The sequence below is a fragment of the Gopherus evgoodei genome, chromosome 9 (genome assembly GCF_007399415.2).
Source record: "Gopherus evgoodei ecotype Sinaloan lineage chromosome 9, rGopEvg1_v1.p, whole genome shotgun sequence".
Lineage (NCBI taxonomy): Eukaryota > Metazoa > Chordata > Testudines > Testudinidae > Gopherus > Gopherus evgoodei.
In genome coordinates, this window is record NC_044330.1 from 43,410,142 (window position 1) to 43,431,460 (window position 21,319).

At 38.7% G+C, this 21,319-nt stretch overlaps 1 protein-coding gene across 4 annotated transcripts in view; it reads left to right on the forward strand.

The window, feature by feature from the left end:
• PIK3CB (phosphatidylinositol-4,5-bisphosphate 3-kinase catalytic subunit beta) overlaps positions 1 to 21,319 on the forward strand; it is a 213,577-nt gene that overhangs the window by 103,662 nt on the left and 88,596 nt on the right. For all 4 annotated transcript variants that reach the window (XM_030575228.1, XM_030575229.1, XM_030575227.1 and 1 more), the window contains one exon: positions 16,943 to 17,168. In XM_030575228.1, the coding sequence (XP_030431088.1) occupies positions 16,943 to 17,168 (226 nt within the window). The remainder of the gene's footprint in view (positions 1 to 16,942; positions 17,169 to 21,319) is intronic.

Sequence of the window (21,319 nt, forward strand, 5' to 3'; positions counted from 1 at the left end):
TCAGGGACTAAAAACCGCAACTACCCCTTAATCATCAGCAAGAACCTTAGCTTCTCTGCGTGACAAATCTATGATGAAATTATACATTGTCTCCCCCACTCACCCGCCCCCCAAAAATGTACATTGAACATTGAAAGGGTGAGAACATTGCAAAATGAATTAAATTAAATATTCTAATAAATAACACATGGGCTATTATCCTGAATATATTATTTTAATATTTAACTCAAAATGGAGGTTTTTTAAAAATTTTAGAAATCCTGCAAGTTTCATTTAGTCTGCTCTAGCAGCATGGGGGCCAGTGTACTCCCAGTTATACCTCCATACATCTGGAGTTACACCATTGACTTCAGTGGAGTAACTCAAGATATACATTGGTGTGACTGAGAACAGAATTTGTCTCCTGGATCCTTGCACAGATTTTAGTTTAGGTTCTCTGTGGCATACACCATGTTTTGACTATGAAGGTTTAAAGTACTTCTGTTAATGTTATTTAATTAAAAACATTTTTCATTTTGCATATATTTTGGAGGCACACATGGAGTGTGCAGTGTAGAAACTCTGAGTTAGACCTCTAAGGTGAGCATATCTAGCTGTGGCTTTGGAAAATGAAACAATGCATTTAGGTGTGTGTAGCTGTTGGTTCAGCAACGCATATGTATTGTGAATATAACTTTCTTTAAGAGAGACAGCTAAATTTAGAAAAATCACACATCTGATTTTTTTAGCTGTTGTTGAAAGTTGCATCTAAGATTACTGTAAGCAAAATAGGTTAAAGAAAATATTTTCCATTTTTCTCAATTTTTCAAGCATTAACAGCACTTTATACCCATATTCAATTTCCTCTGTAGTAACTCAGTTTGCTATTTGTGTGTGACACAGAAACAAGAGACATTCATTTTAAACATAGGTAGATATGATTGTAAAACCACAACTTTTCTGGTGGACTCAAAGGAAGGTGTAATGTCTGATAGTATTTTAACTATGTTTTTTTTTAGTTGACAATATTCCCATTTAGAGAGACAAGGTGGGTGAGATAGTACCTTTCATTGGACCAACTCTGTAAGCTCAAAAGCTTGTCTTTTTCACCAACAGAAGTTGGTCCAATGAAAAATATTACCTCACTCACCTTTTCTCTCTAATATTCTGGGGCCGTCATGGCTACAGCAACACCACATACAATATTTCCATTTGACAGTGTTCTTTTCATCTAAGGTCCCTGGGTTCCAGTATGTTGATTGACAGTAGTAGTAGTTTCTGGAGGGTTGTTAGAAGTGCCTTATTTGGGGCATCATTGTAAAGAGAGTGAAAGCTTTGATTATTAAACGTGTTAAATGCTTTTTTCCTGTAATGAACTTGGAACATCCTTGCTCGTGTGTTCTAGAAACAGCTGGTTTCAATGTTCCTATAATGTTTGTACCAAAGAGGGCTTTTACCTTTTCCTCCCCCAAGTCTTTAATTACTTTGGGATGTATTACTGTATTTTTATTTTTCAAATGACTGGTGTAAACAGTCCATCCAGCAAATTAATGTCTTGAATAATTGTAAAAGGAGGAATAGAATAAAATCTGGTTCCCAACATTCCTAGTTATTTTGTTCTTTAACTTGAAGTAATGGGGCTGATCTGCTTTTGTTTAAGGAGTAATAGATTGAATGCACGGTAGGGAAGTATGTACAAAAACAGTCTTCTGCATTATTAAACTTGAAGGTCATAAAACTGACTTGTAAGAGACCTCTTTGCTGATATCCAAGCATAGGTACTGTACTGTGCTTTTATAAAGTATTAAAAAATACTAGGCGGGATTCCAGATTTATTTTGTACCATGGATTTGAAGTTCATATAATAGTCTAATTTCTAACCTAAATTTGGTGCCATATTTTGCCTGTTGAGGCGTAGCGTATCTAAATCCTCTAGCTCAGTAGAAGGCTTCTTTAAAAGAGGGGCTAACAGGCCTAAACCTTACCCATACATTGGTTTTATGTTTCTTTCTTAGAGCTTTCAGTATCAGTCCTTTTAAAGCAGGGCTGATAATGACCCACATCCTCAGCTGGAAGATCCACAAAGAAACCCAAGGTGCTATGTTCGTTGTCATCACGAATGCACAAATGAACCTATTCCTTTAGCTCTACTGTCTGTCTTTTATTATTACTTTTATTTATTGAGGACCATACAGATGTAGGAGAAGTTGTTTCTCTGGGGAGGTTACGGCCTAGTTATCTGGTCTGCTTTTGCTAGGAGTCAGACTATTAAAATGGTTGTAAACGTTCCTTGGGCATAAGGATAGTGATCATGAAAAAGGCATTAAAAAGCTTTTAACTTGAGATACTCAGTGAGCCTTTATCCAGTAAAATAGAGGGGGTCCCTAATCTCCATGTGTCCTAGGGCATACCTAGTGTTCAGATTAGATTGTACTTGTACAAATTACAGATTACAAATTTCAAGTGCATATGATTTCAGGAGTGGAAAGAAACATCTCACCTTACTTCATTTAAATTCTATTTTTCAGTCAAAATCTTCACGATTGCCATGGACTTCATTCCTAAATGATGACACAGTCTGAAACTTTCAGTGGGCTTCTCAATCTACAATAGAATGCCTCTGTTCCCTTCCTGTTCTCCTCCCTCCTCCATCTTGCCTCAGAGCTTAAAATAAGGGGACTCTTTAGCTGCTTGGGGCACCCTATCTTGCTTGTCTTGGCTAATGAGAGACAAAAAGGCAGTGAGAGACAGAAAGGCATCCTTTAAAAAGTGGAAGTTAAATCCTAGTGAGGGAACTAGAAAGGAGCATAAACTCTGGCAAATGAAGTGTAAAAATATAATTAGGAAGGCCAAAAAAGAATTTGAAGAACAGCTCCAAAGAATCAAAAAGTAATAGCAAAATTTTTTTAAGAACATCAGAAGCAGGAAGTCTGCTAAATAATCAGTGAGGCCACTGGACGAGCGAGTTGCTAAAGGAGCACTCAGTGATGCTTAGGCCATTGGAGAGAAACTAAATGAATTCTTTGCATCGGTCTTCATGACTGAGGCTATGAGAGAGATTCCCCAAACTGAGCCATTCTTTTTAGGTGACGGATCTGAGGAACTGTCCCAGATTAAGGTGTCATTAGAGGAATTTTTGGAACAAATTGATAAATTAAACAGGAATAAGTCACCAGGACCAGATGGTATTCACCCAAGAATTCTGAAGGAACTCAAATGTGAAATTTGCTGAACTACTAACTGTAGTTTGTAACCTATCATTTAAATCAGCTTCTGTACCAAATGACTGGAGGATAGCTAATTTTTAGAAAGAGCTCTAGAGGTGATCCTGGCAATTACAGGCCAGGAAGCCTGACTTCAGTACTGGACAAACTGGTGGAAACTATAGTAAAGAACAAAATTGTCAGGCTCATAGATGAACATAATTTGTTGGGGAAGTGTGAACAATTCTTTGAGGGGGTCAACAAGCATGTGGACAAGGGAGTTCCAGTGGATATAATGTACTTAGATTTTCAGAAAGCCTTTGACAAAGTCTCTCACCACCTCTTAAGCAAAGTAAGTTGTCATGGGATAAGAGGGAAAGTCCTCTCATGGATTGGTAACTGGTTAAAAGATAGGAAGCAAAGAGTAGGAATAAATGGTCGGGTTTCAGGATGGAGAGAGGTAAATAGTGGTGTCCCCCATAGGTTTGTACTAGGACCAGTCCTAATCAACATACTCATAAATGATCTGGAAAAAGGGGTAAATAGTGAGGTGGCAAAATTTGCAGATGATACAAAACTACTCAAGATGGTTAAGTCCCAAGCAGGCTGTGAAGAGCTACAAAAAGATATCACAAAACTGGGTTTCCTAGGCAACAGAATGGCAGATGAAATTCAGTGTTGATAAATGCAAAGTAATAAATATTGGAAAACATAATCCCAACTATACATATAAAATTATGGAGTCTAAATTAGCTGTTACCACCCAAGAAAGAGATCTTGGAGTCATTGTGGATAGTTCTCTGAAAACATCCACTCAATGTGCAGTGGCAGTCTAAAAAGTGAACAGAATGTTGGGAATCATTAAGAAAGGGATAAATGATGATAAAATATCATATTGCCTCTTTATAAATCCATGGTACGCCTACATCTTGAATACTAAGTGCAAATACGGTCACCCCATTTCAAAAAAGATGTATTGGAATTGGAAAAGGTTCAGAAAAGGGCAACAAAAATGATTAGGAGTATGGAACAGCTGCCATATGAGGAGAGATGAATAAGACTGGGACTTTTCAGCTTGGAAAAGAGACAGCCAAAGGGGGGGATATGATAGAGGTCTAAAATCATGACTGTGTGGAGAAAGTAAATAAGGAAGTGTTATTTACTCCTCATAACACAAGAACTAGGAGTCACCAAATGAAATTAGTAGGCAGCAGGTTTAAAATAAAAGAAAGTATGTTGTCACATAACGCACAGTCAATCTGTGGAACTGCTTAGTAAAGGAGGTTGTGAAGGCCAAGATTATAATAGGGTTCAAAAAAGAACTAGATAAGTTCATGGAGGATAGGTACATCAATGGCTATTAGCCAGGATGGGCCGGAATGGTGTCCCTAGCCTCTGTTTGCCAGAAGCTGGGAATGTCCGACGGGGGATGGATCACTTGACGATTGCCTGTTCTGTTCATTCCCTCTGGAGCACCTGGCATTGGCCGCTGTCGGAAAACAGGATACCGGGCCAGATGGACCTTTGGTCTGATTCTGTAGGGCCATTCTTTTGTTCTTATATTCTTATATTAAAACGGGGGGCCCAGATAATTTCCATCCGAGAATATTAAAGGAACTGCCACATGAAATTGCAATCCCAATAACAAGGATTTTTAATGGATCTGTAACTTTGAGGGTCAGAACCTATGACTGGAGAAGTGCTAATATAGTTCCTAGTTTTAAGTAAGGGAAAAAAGTCATCAGGGAACCTACAGGCCTGTTAGTTTGACCTTAATTATATCATAGAATCATAGGACTGGAAGGGATCTCGAGAGGTCATGACTGGACTAAGTATTATCTGGACCATTCCTGACAGGTGTTTGAAGATTTTTAAGAGCAGGTTAGACAATGATGGCGATTCCACCACCTTCCTAGGCAATTTGTTCCAGTGCTTAACAACGCTCAGGTCTTGCAAAGTCTAGTTAAGGACGTAGAGGTAAATGGTAATTGGGATAAAATACAACATGGTACAAAAGGTAGATCATGCCAGATCAACCTTCTTTTTATATTCTTTGAGAAGATAACTCATTTTTAGACTAAAGAAATGCAGTAGATCTGATCTACCTGATTTTCAGTGAGGCATTTGATATCATTCACATGGAAAATTATTAGTTAAATTGGAGAGGATAGGAATTAATATGAGAATTGAAAGGTGGATAAGGAACGAGTTAAAGGGGAGATTATAACAGGTCATACTGAAAGGTGAACTGTCAGGCTGGAGGGAGGTTACTAGTGGAATACCTCAGGGATTGGTCTTGGGTCCAATCTTATTTATCATTATTACTGACCTTGGCACAAAAAGTGGAAGTATGCTAATAAAATTTACAGATGACACAAAGTTGGGAGGAATTGCCAATATGGAGAAGGACCAGAATATCATACGAGGTGATCTGGACACCCTTGAGTAATAGAAATGAGATAAAATTTAATAATTTCATAGTGCAAAGTTGAAGGGACTAACAAGAATTTTTGCTCTAAGCTGGGGACCTATCAGTTGGAAGTGACAGATCTGGGTATATTGGTTGAACACAGGATGACTGTGAGCCACCAATGTGATGCGACTATGAAAAAAAGGCATCAGGTGAGGTATTTCCAGTAGAGACAGAAGTGTTACTACTATTATACAAGTACTGGTGATACCTCATCTGGAATACTGCATGCAATTCTGGTCTCCCTTATTCAAGATGAATTTCAACAGGAACAGGTTTAGAGAAATGCTACTAGTATGATCCAAGAAATGGTAAACCTGCCTTATGAGGAGACTCATAAAGAGTTTGCCTTGTTTAGCCTAACCAAAAAAAGGCTGAGGAGAGGGATGATTGCTCTCTGTAAATAAATCAAGAGGGATAAATACCAAAGAGGGAGAGGATTTATTTGACATGCTCCTATTTGGGGTCAGGAAGGAATTTTTTCCTGGGTCAGAGACCCTGTTTGTTTGTTTACCTTCCTCTGCAGCTGGGGCGCGAGTCACTTGCAGGTTTAAAGTAGTGTAAATGGTGGATTCTCTGTAACTTGAAGTGTTTAAACCATGATTTGAGGAGTCCAGTAATTCAGTCTGAGGTTGGGAGTCTATTACAAGAGTGGGTAGGTGAGGTTATGTGGCTTTCAATGTGCAGGAGATCAGACTAGATGATCATGCATGTCCCTTCCCTTTTAGAGAAGGGGTAATTGAGCCCCAGAGCCCTTAGTTCTTCACTGCCCTGCACCATGTGTAGTCATTTACACGTGTACAGATCAGAATGAAGGCATCATACACCCACATTGCACTGATGTACACGACTACACAAAATACAGGACGATCAAGAATTGAGGCCATAGAGATGCAGGCAGTCTGTGGCATTGCTGGGAATTGAATCAAATCTATGGAATCCCAGTCTGCTGTCCATCTCTCTGGATAATGTGTAGACAATAAAATGATGCAAGAAGATAGTGGTTTTTAACTGTAATACATAAAAAAAGAGAAAACTTCAGATTTGTGAATCCATGGATCAGTGACCCTAAAATAGTCTGTGTTTTGAAATTGTGGGAATTGTTTTGCCAGGAGAACTTTAGGAGCTTTAAGAAATTGAAGAAAATTCTAAAGTAGTTCATCTGACGGTTGGAAACTGGATATGTATTGAAGTTTTGTTTTCACTCAGGCCCTGTTTAATTTTCATATATATCAGTAAAATCATGAATGGATATTTTTGTTCATTTCTAAATTTTTAATGAAATTTTCTTAAATTTCTTTTAGTTTTAATATACTATCTCTCCCTCCCACTCCCGCACCTCCCATTGTCCCTTTCGGCTGCTAATTCTGTGCTCATATTTTGAGCACATAACTCAAGGTTCCTCCTTCATAAATCAAGCCCCGACTATCTAATTTACGTCTGAGACTTGCAGCCATCAAATTCAAATATATTCATTTAAGGCTTCATTTTGTAAAATATCCCTCTCCTATCTGGCCCTTTGAATAAAGCATTAATTGTATAATATGAAACACCTCTCTTAATTCAATTTTGAGAGAGGATAGTCTTTGTAATAAGTAATTATGAAGCCAACTGAAAGAGGCCTGCTGTAAATATTTGATGTGCAAAAAATATACGCTTTGTAATTGGATTTATTTTTTGTCTGTGCATGCTTGACAAATATGAAGAACATTTACAAATTTATGTTGATTAAACAGATGTGGCATTGTATGTGCCAAGAGCACTCCTGTTTTGTTTCATATCAACTTGAAATGTTTCATAAAATGCACTGAAAGTAACATTTTTGTGGCTTTCCTTAAAGTATAAGAAGTTGAATCATTTTGGTGCTGTTTTCCATATGAAAAACTCAGCCTCTAGGGCTGATAAACATAAAGATGGAAATTCAGTATTGGAAAGGTAAAGAGCAACTTCCATATAGCCAAAAGAATCATGCAAGCATTTCACAATGGAAACTTGAATGGAGATTCTTAATTCCAGTCTCAAAAAGTGTTAGTGGAATATAATCAAACATTGCAGAGCATAACAGTTGAAGACTTGCGAAACATACCTTTTGTTTCTAGCAACACAGAATTGGATGTCTTTCAAACCCAGCTTGCTTTACTGTAAATAAACAATAGCCCTGTTTTATTCAAATTAGATGCATGGACTGACTTGGTCATCGAGTGAGACAGTTCAGTTGATCTTGATTTAACGTGCATTTCTCCAAAGGTGGAGCAGGTACCCAGAGAATGACCGGCAAAATGTTTATTTGAAGCAACATTTCTTGCGTACCTCTGGCCTTAATTGGTATCAGGCGTCATTTCAGGGGGCTAGAGGTGCACATATCACCTGTTAAAAATAACCTGAAACTAAATATATAAATTAAATTTTAAAAAAGTAAATAAAATAAAATAAAAACTTTCTACCTGAATGCTTAATTTTTATATTGTGAAGGCTGTCCACAATGAGAGGCTAGAAACATCCTTTACTACAGAAGCAAACTAGCTGAGATTAGCATTGATATTTTACAGGTCTCAAAAATCAAGGGAATCCCAGTTGCAAACTTCAGAGCTCCAAAGATCATCGTTTTATTTTTCCCTCAGGCTAGTAGAGTCATAGAAATGGTATGATCAGCTTCCACTGGAGATCCTTATATTACTGTATACAAAATCACCTGCTAAGTAAAGTAGGAATTTTAATTTGCTCCAGAGGGAGGCTTTGACCACAGAGAGGGCCAGATCTGTAGGCAAAGTGGGGAATTAAAAGTTCAGGATAAAAGGGGAAGATTTTCAAGACTTTGGCAGAGATGTAAAGGAACCCAAGTCCCCCTAAAAAGGAGGGGAAAATCCCATGCCTATAGTCTAAATAGGCTAGGTGGGTCAGAGGAGTGCTAATGAAACAATGAAGCCTTTTCACTTCTAATTCAATGTTTTAAATAGAGTATATGTCAGCAGTGATCTATGGGCTCCTAAACTGTCATTGGGTGGTTGTAACTGTATGAAACAGAGTGGTTTTCTCAAACCATTCCTTTGTGAACAAGTGACCACAGCACAGCCAGCACCCTTGTTGGCATTCATCAGCAAGTCAGAGGCCAATAATTGAATAACCATGAAGACTGAACTATTTTTTTAATCTGCAGAGTTGGTCCTTCCAGACCATGGCTGCAGCACACAGAAAAGGTGATATAGGGACATCTGCAGTGCAGGTACCTTGCTTTTGAGAGGGAAATCCTCTGTTCAAAGAACGGTCAGAATCTCACCCACCCACTCCTGTATCAGACCTGTGTCTGAGCCATTGAAGTCCTCAAATCATGGTTTAAAGACTTCAAGGTGCAGAGAATCTTCCAGCAAGTGACCCGTGCCCCACGCTGCAGAGGAAGGCGAAACCCCCCAGGGCTTCTGCCAATCTGCCCTGCAGGAAAATTCCTTCCCAGCTCCAAATATGGTGATCAGCTAGACCCTGAGCATGTGGGCAAGACTCACCAGCCAGACACGCAGGAAAGAATTCTCTGTAGTAACTCAGATCCTATCACAAGCCATTGGGCATATTTACCGCTAGTAGTCAAAGACAAATTAATTGCCTAAATTAGGCTATCTCATTATACCATCCCCTCAATAAATTTATCAAGGTTAGTCTTGATGCCAGATATGTCTTTTGCCCCCACTACTCACCTTGGAAGGCTGTTCCAGAACTTCATTCCTCTGATGGTTAGAAACCTTTATCAAGTCTAAACTTCCGGATGGTCAGTTTATATCCATTTGTTGTTGTGTCCACATTGGTACTGAGCTTAAATAATTCTTCTCCCTCCCTGGTATTGATTCCTCTGATATATTTATAGAGAGCAATCATATGTCCCCTCAGCCTTCTTTTGGTTAGGCTAAACAAGCCAAGCTCCTTCAGTCTCCTTTCATATGACAAGTTTTCCATTCCTTGGATCATCCTAGTAGCCCTTCTCTGAACCTGTTCTAGTTTGAATTCATCCTTCTTAAACATGGGAGACCAGAACTGCACTCAGTATTCCTGATGAGGTCTCACCAATGCCTTGTATAACGGTACTAACACTTCCTTATCTCTACTGGAAATACCTTGCCTGGTGCATCCCAAGACCGCATTAGCTTTTTTAACAGCCATATCACATTAGCGTCTCATAGTCATTCTGTGATCAACCAATACTCCGAGGTCCTTCTTCCTCCTCTGTTACTTCCAACTGATGCCTCCCCAGCTTAGAACAATAATTCTTGGTGTTAAATCACTAAATGCATGACCTTGCACTTTTCACTATTACATTTCATCCTATTACTATTACTCCAGTTTACAAGGTTATCCAGATCTTCCTGTATGATATCCCGGTCCTTCTCTGTATTGGCAATACCTCCCAGTTTTGTGTCATCTGCAAACGTTATTAGCACATTCCCACTTTTTGTGCTGAGGTTAGTAGTAGAAAGATTAAATAAGATTGGTCCCCTAACCGATCCCTGAGGAACTCCACTAGTAACTTCCCTTCAGCCTGACAATTCACCTTTCAGTATGACCCGTTGTAGTCTCCCCTTTAACCAGTTCCTTATCCACCTTTCAATTTTCATATTGATCCCCATCTTTTCCAATTTAGCTAATAATTCCCCATCTGGAACTGTATCAAATGCCTTACTGAAATAGAGGTAAATTAGATCCACTGCATTTCCTTTGTCTAAAAAATCTGTTACCTTCTCAAAGAAGGAATCAGGTTGGTTTGGCACAATCTCCCTTTTGTAAAACCATGTTGTATTTTGTCCCAATTACCATTGACCTCAATGTCCTTGACGACTATTTCCTTCAAAAAATTTTTCCAAGACCTTGCATACTATAGATGTCAAGCTGACAGGTCTGTAGATGCCCAGATCACTTTTTTCCCCTTTCATAAAACAAGACATTCTGTACATATTAAAATAATTTCATATGCAGTTGTTCTCTTGTATTTTAGAATAAATGACATCTTCACTAATAATTGAATACTTAAATGAAAAGGAGAATAAATTTTACATTGCAATCAAATAAATGTAAGGTGGAAACCCTAGAAAATAAGAAGAGTGCTAACGTGCCAATATTAAAAAAGGACAGGTGGGATGACCCAGGTAACAATGAACTGATTAGCCTGACATTATTTCTGAATGAAATAATGGAAAAATCCATATGTCATTAAGCTAATAAAGAATTAAAGGATAGGAATATAATGTCAACATGGTTTTATGGAAAACAGTTCTCATCAAGCATCTTATTTTGTTCTTTGAGATTACAAATTGGTTTTACAAAATATGATTGTGTAGATACAATATATTTAGACATTTTTGTAAAGTGTTTGACTTAGTACCTCACAACGTTCTGATTAAAAATTAGCATGAATAATATGATATCAATAGAGCATATATTAATTAGGTTAAGTGGCTGAGTGACAGATCTCAAAAAGTAGTCATCCGTGCGGGTGTCATCATCGAATGGGGGTGTTCTGAGGGAGATGCCATAGGGATCTGCATGAGGCCTAGTGCTATTAAACAGTTTTATCAATGATCTAGAAGTAAATACTGCGGATAAAATGTGCAGATGACACACAGATTGGTGAAGCGATAAATAGTGATGGGGCCAGGGCAATCATACAGAGTGATCTGGGTCGCTTGGTAATGTGGGCTTATTCAAATAAAATGCATTTTAATACAGTCAAATGTAAAATTGTACATTTAGGAAAAAGGAATGCAGGCCATATCTGTAGAATGGGGGAACTGTTCCTTGGAAAACACTGACTCTGAAAAGAATGAGATCATTTGAATGTATAAACAAGAGTAGTGAGTTAGCAGTAGGGAATTCATTTTACCTCTTTATATGGCACTGGTGAGGCCTATTTGTGAATACCATATTTGCTTCCTATTTTTAAAAGGATATTGAAAAACTAGAAAAGATGGAGTAAAGGGCCCAAAATGTTTTGAGAACTGGAGAAAACGCCAGTGAGATACTTAGAGCTGACAATCTGGTAAATTAATCAAAATAGATTGAGATGTGATTTGATTAGTGTATAAATACTTTCACGGTGAGAAAATGCAGATAACAAAAGTGTTCTTTAGTTTAGTGAGCAAAAGCATCACAAGAACCGATGGCTGAAAGCTGAATCCAGACAACATAAAAACAGAAATAAAGCATAGATTTTTAACAGTGAACGTACTTGTGCATTTGAACAAACTACCAAGGGAATTGTTGGGATCCTGTATCTCTTGATGTTTTCTTATCAAGACTGACTGCCTTTCTGGAAGATATGCTTTAACCAAATGCAAGTTATTAAGGCTCAACACAGAGGTGATATTGCGTGAAATTTTAAAGGCCTGTAATATACAGGTGGTTAGACGAAATGATTTAATGGTCTCTTCTGGCCTTAAAATCTATAGAAAAACTGGCTCTGCTCAACAGAAGCATTTTGAAGGTTCTTTGTTTAGCTGAAGATTTAAAATACCTTTGAGATCACACTCTTTTGTTCTTTAGTTCTTGTTCCAAAAAAGCTTTAGGAAAGCTAGGGTATAAAACTTTATACACAAGACTTGAACAGTAGCTAAAGAGACAGAACTCCTTTTCTGTCAGTGATTTCAGCTTTCCTGTTACGATGCTTATATTGATGCAATTTAGGAAAGTGTAAAAATGAAAGTTGCTTTAAAAAAAATCTTAAAGAATGTCAGTGAAATATTAACTAGTTTTCTATGTTGAAGTGAGTAGGGGCAGTGTAACTCAGTGTCGGGGGCCTGATTCTGAAGTTATGGCACTTGTGTAAATTAGCAGTAACTCCAGTGGTATTCAGCTGGAGAAAAAAACAATGGAAGATTAAAATTGGGCTTATCTTCCATGCCGACCCTTATGAATAGTGGGTTACCTGCAAAAGACTATTGTATTGTCCTCTACATTTTTCTTTGAAACCCATTTGTGTCATGGTGCCTACAAATGTAACAGTGGCTAGGCAGCTGGAGTCCTGTGACAATTGCTTATCCTACTGATTCTAATAGTCTCATAGTTACCTTGTGCTCCCCACCAGTTTGTCATACCAATCTACAGTACAACCTCAGAGATACAAACACCTCAGGAAGGGAGGTTGTTCATAACTCTGAAATGTTTGTAATTCCAAACAAAATGTTCTGGTTGTTCTTTCATAAGTTTACAGCTGAACATTGACTTAATACAGTTTTGAAATGTTACCATTGTGATGGGTTCAGTCACAGAGACCCCCTTGGGACTGTCATCTAGACTCCTTCCTAGTCTGGACCCAATCCTTTCCCCTGGTACAGACTTTGTTAGTTCCAGCAGGCGTCTTAGGTGAAAAGCAGGGGATTTCACATGACTCGGACTCTTCTGTTCTGTTCCACCCCCTTTGATATCTTTGGCACAAGGTGGGGATCTTTTGTCTCTTTGGGTTCCCACCTCTTCTTCTTCTTCTTCTAAATGGAAAAGCACTAGGTTTAAGATGGATTCCAGTACCAGGTGACATGGACACATGTCCTGTAAGACCCCAAGCCACCATTCTTCCTGGACTGACTCACAGGAACACAGGAAGGCTTGCAAGTAAACAGAGCCATTTACAACCAATTGTCCTAGTTAGTCAATGGCAAGATTCCAAACCACCATTAATGGCCCACACTTTGCGTAATTACAATGGGACTACAGAGTTATACTTCATATTTCTAGTAACAGATACAAGAATGATACATGCATACAAATAGGATGAACACACTCAGTAGATTATAAGCTTTACAGTGATACCTTACAAGACAAGTTCTTTTGAAACAGAGATAATGAGGAAAAGGCAGACTTTGGTGATGGAGAATTATAAGTGGCAGGACTTGGAGACAGATTGGATGGGAGTTAGGGGAGGGATAACTCAGTGGTTTGAGCATTGCCCTGCTAAACCCAGGGTTATGAGTTCAGTCCTTGAGGGGACCACTTAGGGATCTGGGGCAAAATCAGTACTTGGTCCTGCTAGTTAAGGCAGGGGGCTGGACTTGATGACCTTTCAAGTTCCCTTCCAGTTTTGTGAGATAGGCATATCTCCATATTAAAGAGACCTTTTGCATAAAGCATATTCCAGTTACGTTATGTTCACATTTACAAACATTTTTATAAAGCATGTGGAGTGTATTACAACCATGCAAACAAAAAATTCTGCATTCCCTTTATTTTTTCAGTAGTTTACATTTAACACAGTACTGTACTGTTTGCTTTTTTTTTTTTTGTCTCTGCTGCTGCCTGATTGCATACTTGTGGTTCTAAATGAGGTGTTTGGGTGACCGTTCAGTTTATGGCCGACATGGAACAACGCTTCCTCAGCTCTCGTCCACTCACGCCCCTTCTCTACCTACGCTACATTGATGACATCTTCATCGTCTGGACCCATGGGAAGGAGACTCTGGAAAAATTCCATCACGATTTCAACAGCTTCCACCCTACCATCAGCCTCAGCCTGGACCAATCTACACTAGAGGTCCACTTTCTAGACACCACGGTGCAAATAAGTGATGGTCACATGAACACCACCCTATATCGAAAACCTACCGACCGCTATGCCTACCTTCATGCCTCCAGCTTCCATCCCGGACACATCACACGATCCATTGTCTACAGCCCAAGCACTGAGGTACAACCACATCTGCTCTAACGCCTCAGACAGAGACCAACACCTACAAAATCTCCACCAAGCATTCTCAGAACTACAATACCCGCACGAGGAAATAAGGAAACAGATCAACAGAGCCAGACGTGTACCCAGAAGCCTCCTACTGCAAGACAAACCCAAGAAAGAAACCAACAGGACTCCACTGGCCATCACATACAGCCCCTAGCTAAAACCCCTCCAACGCATCATCAGGGATCTACAACCCATCCTGGACAATGATCCCACACTTTCACAGGCCTTGGGTGGCAGGCCAGTCCTCGCCCACAGACAACCTGCCAACCTGAAACATATTCTCACCAGTAACTGCACACCACACCATAATAACTCTAGCTCAGGAACCAATCCTTGCAACAAACCTCGATGCCAACTCTGCCCACATATCCACACCAGCGACACCATCACAGGACCTAACCAGATCAGCCACACCATCACCGGTTCATTCACCTGCACATCCACCAATGTAATATACGCCATCATATGCCAGCAATGCCCCTCTGCTATGTACATCGGCCAAACTGGACAGTCTCTACGGAAAAGGATAAATGGACACAAATTAGACATTAGGAATGGCAATATACAAAAACCTGTAGGAGAGCACTTCAACCTCCCTGGCCACACTATAGCAGACCTTAAGGTGGCCATCCTGCAGCAAAAAAACTTCAGGACCAGACTTCAAAGAGAAACTGCTGAGCTTCAGTTCATCTGCAAATTTGACACCATCAGCTCAGGATTGAACAAAGACTGTGACTGGCTTGCCAACCACAGAACCAGTTTCTCCTCTCTTGGTTTTCACACCTCAACTGCTAGAACAAGGCCTCATCCTCCCTGATTGAACTGACCTCGTTATCTCTAGCTTGCTTGCTAGCATATATATACCTGCCCCTGGAAATTTCCACTACATGCATCTGAGGAAGTGGGTATTCACCCACGAAAGCTCATGCTCCAAAACGTCTGTTAGTTTATAAGGTGCCACAGGATTCTTTGCTGCTTTTACAGATCCAGACTAACACGGCTACCCCTCTGATACAGTTTATAACTAGTGTTTGTAACTCAGGTTCTACTGTATTGTGTTAGATGAAACTTAGGTTGTAAGCTCCTTTGGGCAGGTATATAATTTATATGTTTGTACCTAGTACAGTGAGGCTCTGGCGTTTAGTGTATCAGTCTCTTGTTTATTATGTAACAACAAAAAATGAAATATGGGCACAGTTGTATCACAGATAATCATGTTTACTAAATATACACAAACATGCAAGGCCTAGCTACATCCATACTGCTGATATGGTTTCTGGTGGCTTCTAAAATACTGAACATATTGGAGGGGTCACAAATTATTTAAAGGGTAGCTACCCTATCCCTATAACACTACAGTATGTCAAACATAAGATGAAAATACTGATTGTTCGTCTTTTGGTTTGATATATTGATAATTTAAATGTAATAGATACATGGTATGAAAATTGGTCAAAAGACTTAGTCTGAATTTTTATGGGAAGAAATTGTTGATGGAGAATGTGTTTGGCAAAGTGTAAAGAATTTTTTTTACTCAGCGTAGTGGTTAAAATAAATCCCACAACTTATTGGAATTACTGAAAAAAGCATGAAACCTCTATAAGTATCAGTTATTTAGCCCAACCACCCTATGTCCGTAGCTGTGATTTTTAGAAATGTGGAAAGAATTAATATTAAATGGAAACAATAGATAAAAATTTTTATCAGTCTTATTTTTTGAAATTCTCAACATGTCTTCCCTTTGCTCATACTCTGTCCCCTCCCTCTAGTATCTTCTAGATCTTTCACTGTGAATGAGAATAGGAGAAAAAATGATCTGCAAATTTTTTTGGGAAAGGAGATGGTTGTGATGGGGGGAAGCACCAGAGTGATGGAGGAGAGTGACACCTTGCTGAGCAGCACAAAGGAGCTCTGCTTCTAGGATCTGTCTGTGCTCTGTTATTATTTTAAATTAAAGCCTTGTCTTCGCTACTTTAAAAAAAAAATAAGTGAATTTTACCTCAGGGTAGCAATGCATGTGAGTTTTCTCCCGGTAAAAATGCAATGAAGATAAGGCATGTTAGTTTTACCACCAGGTAAACTATGAGAAGTCAGCATTATACATCCCCATGGGGGCTGACCTCTCCTAGTTTGCCTCACATAAAACCACTATGCCTTGTCTTCACTATGGTTTTATCTGGAGGTAGCTCACATGCCTTAGTTACCCTGAGGTAAAAATATACCTTTTTTAAGCAGTAAAGACAAGGCCTAACAAATACACTGGTATGTACGTATAAGAATTAAATAAGCTGGCAAACATACAGTTTTTTCACTGTATGTTGATTTTCCAGTACTATAATTCAGGAGCACATTCTAGTGCTCGGTTCTCTCTCTCTCTCTCTCTCTCTCATATATTGATATGGCCTACCAATGTAGTATCTGAGTGTCTCACAATGGTCTGATCCTGAAATCAATGGGACCGTACCATTAAGGTAAAGCCCTAACATTGTGAAGAATATCAACTTTCCGAAGATAAATTTTAAACGTAACTCTCAACATTGCGTTTGGTACCTTAATAGATGTCTGTCTATTTCTTCTTTGCAGCTACTATGGAAGCAAGCACACAGCTACCCTCTATTTCATCTCCTTATGGAGATTGACTCTTATATGTTCTCATGTGTGAACCAGACGGCTGTACGTGAGGAACTAGAGGATGAAACGCGAAGGTTGTGTGATGTTAGACCCTTTCTTCCTGTCCTCAAACTAGTGACAAGAAACTGTGACCCAGGGGAAAAATTGGGTTCCAAAATAGGTGTCCTTATAGGAAAAGGTAATTTTGAATTTTTTCTCTTTTGTTTTATTTGGAAAAGAGAGGGAGAATTTATTTTGTGTAAGTTAGTTTCACAGAGGTCAGGATATCTCTGCCTCAGCCCTTATCTTCTAGAACTACCCATTCTAAAGCAGATAGAAAATGTAACTTAAGAATTTTTTTAAACACCATTCTAATACTAACATTAGAAGTTTCAAAAATTGTAGTGAGGTCATTTTTGTAACCAGAATAAATAGAATTAACAAAAATAAATGTGTATTTCTGAGCAATTATCGCACGTATCTGGTGAAGTCATAATGCACAATAATGAAGTTCAAGTGGCTGGAAGCATCTGAAAAGTGCAAGAGGCATGAAGTGGATAAAGTGCCTTACTACTAGTTCGAAATGTGATTTAACAAAAATAATAAAAATCAAGGTCACTTCTGATTCATGATGACAGTGGCATGACATTTACAGCCACTTAGATCAATTTTCTGAAGATATGATGTTTAATGGGTTCTCAGTCCTTGGCCTCCATCTCCCAGCATGAGATTTAGCAGAACTCCCTAGCTCAAAGAAGTTTGACTTTTGAGACAGAAGAAGCACTCAGCACAGACCTCCTTGCTTGCACGGTTCATGCTTCTCCAACTGCAGCTACTTCAGCCTTAGCCAGTCCCTGATTGACCACAATCAGGCAAGGAGTTTCCTGCAGAGAGCCAAAAAAGAACAGAGATGAAAGAGCTGATATGGTAGTGATAATAGTTGTAGCTCCTGCCTAATCATAATCAAAAAGCATATGACTTGATGTTTATAAGAGTATAGTCAGGGATTAGTAGAACAGGGCTCATTTTTGAACTACTGCTGCCTCAGAGGACCAAAAAGCTTTGGGCTAGGGGGAATTCTGCCAGTTTCACACAGGGATCATGAGATCCATAACTGAGAATCGCATGAGATTTTCAAAGAAGAATTACAGACAAATATTTTCCTGCTCTCCCAGTGTGTGTGTGTGTGTGTGTGTGTGTGTGTGTGTGAGAGAGAGAGAGAGAGAGAGAGAGAGAGGTGGGGGTGGTTGTTTTTTATTTTCCTTGTGATACGTCTTGCCAGAGAGGAGGCCCCTTGAAACTCACAGTACAGAACTTCTATATCACATTAACATCTGTCTGAAACAGAAGATCAAGGGCCTACCTCCAAAGACATTCCTAACACCTGAGTTGATTTTAAAGGCCTGTTTAGTTGTATCCTTCTTTCTCCGCCAAAACCTAACTAGGAAGGCTAGATAGAACTCCTTTTGGATCCTGTTGGGGCTGGTCCTTAATCAAAGTAAGAATCTCTTTTAGGGGAATTTTAAACTTCAGTCTGTCATACGTCAGTACATGACACTATGGCTATTGGAATTCTAAGACCAGTGTTATCAAGTTAATGGTAGAATGCAATGGATAATTAGTGATCAGAAAAAAGTATTCTGTGGTGAAGGGTGTTACGATAAGGATCCTAATGTGTGTAAGAAGGTAGTAAATAGGGCTGTCAAGCAATTAAAAACTCTAATTGCTATTAAATATTTTTGGATAATTTCTACATTTTCAAATATATTGACTTCAATTAAAACACAGAATACAAAGTGTACAGTGCTCACTTTTTATATTTTATTACAAATATTTACACTGTAAAAAACAAAACAAACAGTATTTTTCAGTTTACCTAATACAAGTACTGTAGTGCAATCTTTGTCATGTCATGAAAGTTGAACTTACAAATGTAGAATTATGTACAAAAAAACCCTGCATTCAGAAATAAAACAATGTAGAACTTTAGAGCCGACAAGTCCACTCAGTCCTACTTCAGCCAGTTGCTCAGACAAACAAGTTTGCTTACAATTTGCAGGAGATAATGCTGCCTGCTTCTTGTTTACAATGTCACCTGAAAGTAAAAACAGACATTTGCATGGCACTGTTGTAGCTGGTGTCACAAGATATTTACATGCCAGATGCGCTAAAGATTCACATGTCCCTTCATGCTTCAACCACTATTCCAGACATACAGGGCTGTCCCTAACGGGATGCGGGGCCTGGAGCAGAAATGATGGATTCATCTCTTCCGGGACCGACTGCGCCGGCCAATCACACCATTCTGCGGGGCCCCCCAAAGTGCAGGGCCTAGAGCGGTAGTCCCAATTTGCCCTACCCAAGGGATGGCTCTACCAGAGAGCATGCATCCATGCTGATGATGGGTTCTGCTTAATAACAATCCAAAGCAGAGTAGACTGACACATGTTCATTTTCATCATCTGAGTCAGATGCCACCAGCAGAAAGTTGATTCAATATTTTGATGCTTCGGGTTCTGTAGTTTCTGCATCTGAGTGTTTCTCTTTTAAGACTTTTGAAAGCAAGCTCCGTACCTTGTCCCTCTCAGATTTTGGATGGCACTTCAGATTCTTAAACCTTGGGTCCAGTGCTGTAGCTATTTTTAGAAATCTCAAATTGACACCTTCTTTGCATTATGTCAAATCTGCTGTAAAAGTGTTCTTAAAACGAACGTGCTGGGTCATCATCCAAGACTGCTAGAATATGAAATATGTGGCAGACTGTGGATAAAACAGAACAGGAGACATACAATTCTCCCCAAGGGAGTTCAGTCACAAATTTAATTAACACATTATTTATTTTTTAATGAGCATCATCAGCATGGAAGCATGTCCTCTGGAATAGTGGCCGACGCATGAAGGGGCATATGAATGTTTAGCATATCTGGCATGTAAATACCTTGCAGTGCCAGTTACAAGTGTGCCATGCAAATGCCTGTTCTCACTTTCAGGTGACTTTGTAAATAAGAAGCAGGCAGCAGTATCTCCCATAAGTGTAAACAAACTTGTTTGTCTTAGCGATTGGCTGAACAAGTAGGACTGAGTGTACTTGTAGGTTCTAAAGTTTTACATTGTTTTGGTTTTGAGTGCAGTTACCTAACAAAAACAAATCTACATTTGTAAGTTACACTTTCATGATAAAGAAATTGCACTACAGTACTTGCATGAGTTGAACTGAAAATTTTTTTTATCATTTTTTACAGTGCAAATATTTGTAATAAATAAAGCACTGAACACTTTATATTCTGTTTTTTCATAGAAATAAATATATTTGAAAATGTAGAAAAACATCCAAAAATATTTTAATAAATTTAAATTGGTATTCTACTGTTTAACTGGTTTCAGAGTAGTAGCCGTGTTAGTCTGTATCCGCAAAAAGAACAGGAGTACTTGTGGCACCTTTGAGACTAACAAATGCATTCTATGCATCCGAAGAAGTGAGCTGTAGCCCATGTAAGTTTATGCTGAAATAAATTTGTTAGTCTCTAAGGTGCCACAAGTACTCCTGTTCTTTTTACTGTTTATCTGTGATTAATCACCATTAATTTTTTTCAGTTAATTGGGTGAGTTAATTGTGATTAATCAACAGCTCTAGTAGAAGCCTATTCTTGTTTTGTGTAGTTGGTGGTTTTTGCTCCAGCTAGCTTGGTATGATTCATGGTTTCTTAATAGTTGCACTGTAGACATCTTTCAACATACAATGAAAAGCTGTTAAGCTATTTTGTAGAGGCTTAACATTGCTCTATGAGTGAATTGCTTTTGACCTTTTTAGTAAAGAATTTTCATCTTTAAATACATTGTCAAATTATTCACTTGCAGATACAAATGAAGACAAATAGGGACTAGTGAGGTCATACACTGCATAGCAAAACAATGGAGAATTGTTAGTCCTTTTATACAGACTTCAAGTTTTGTTTAGGTTTTAGCAGCAAACTGTCTGCTTGTTTGTTCAAACTGACAATGGAGCCATTACTGACATAGTCTGTTTAAACACTCCAAAAATAGTATTCTGAAAGATTATTTGATTAATTATTTGAGTTTTTATGACTCTGCAAGACATTTATGTACAGAGCTAGCCTTGGACTCCTATTTTGTGCTTTGGAAAAATGATTCATTCCAATATGAACTATGCCTGGTTTTCAAAAGGTGCTTTTAACACAATTTGGAGAATATTTTTCAAAGTGAGAGAAATGTGATGTTCGTATATGCCTTTGCTTCATTAGGTGTTGAAGAAGTAAAGCTGAGATCTTTCTGCTTTTGGTTTACATAGGTTTAGCAAAGCTACACCAGTGAATTTGGTTTGTGCAAATT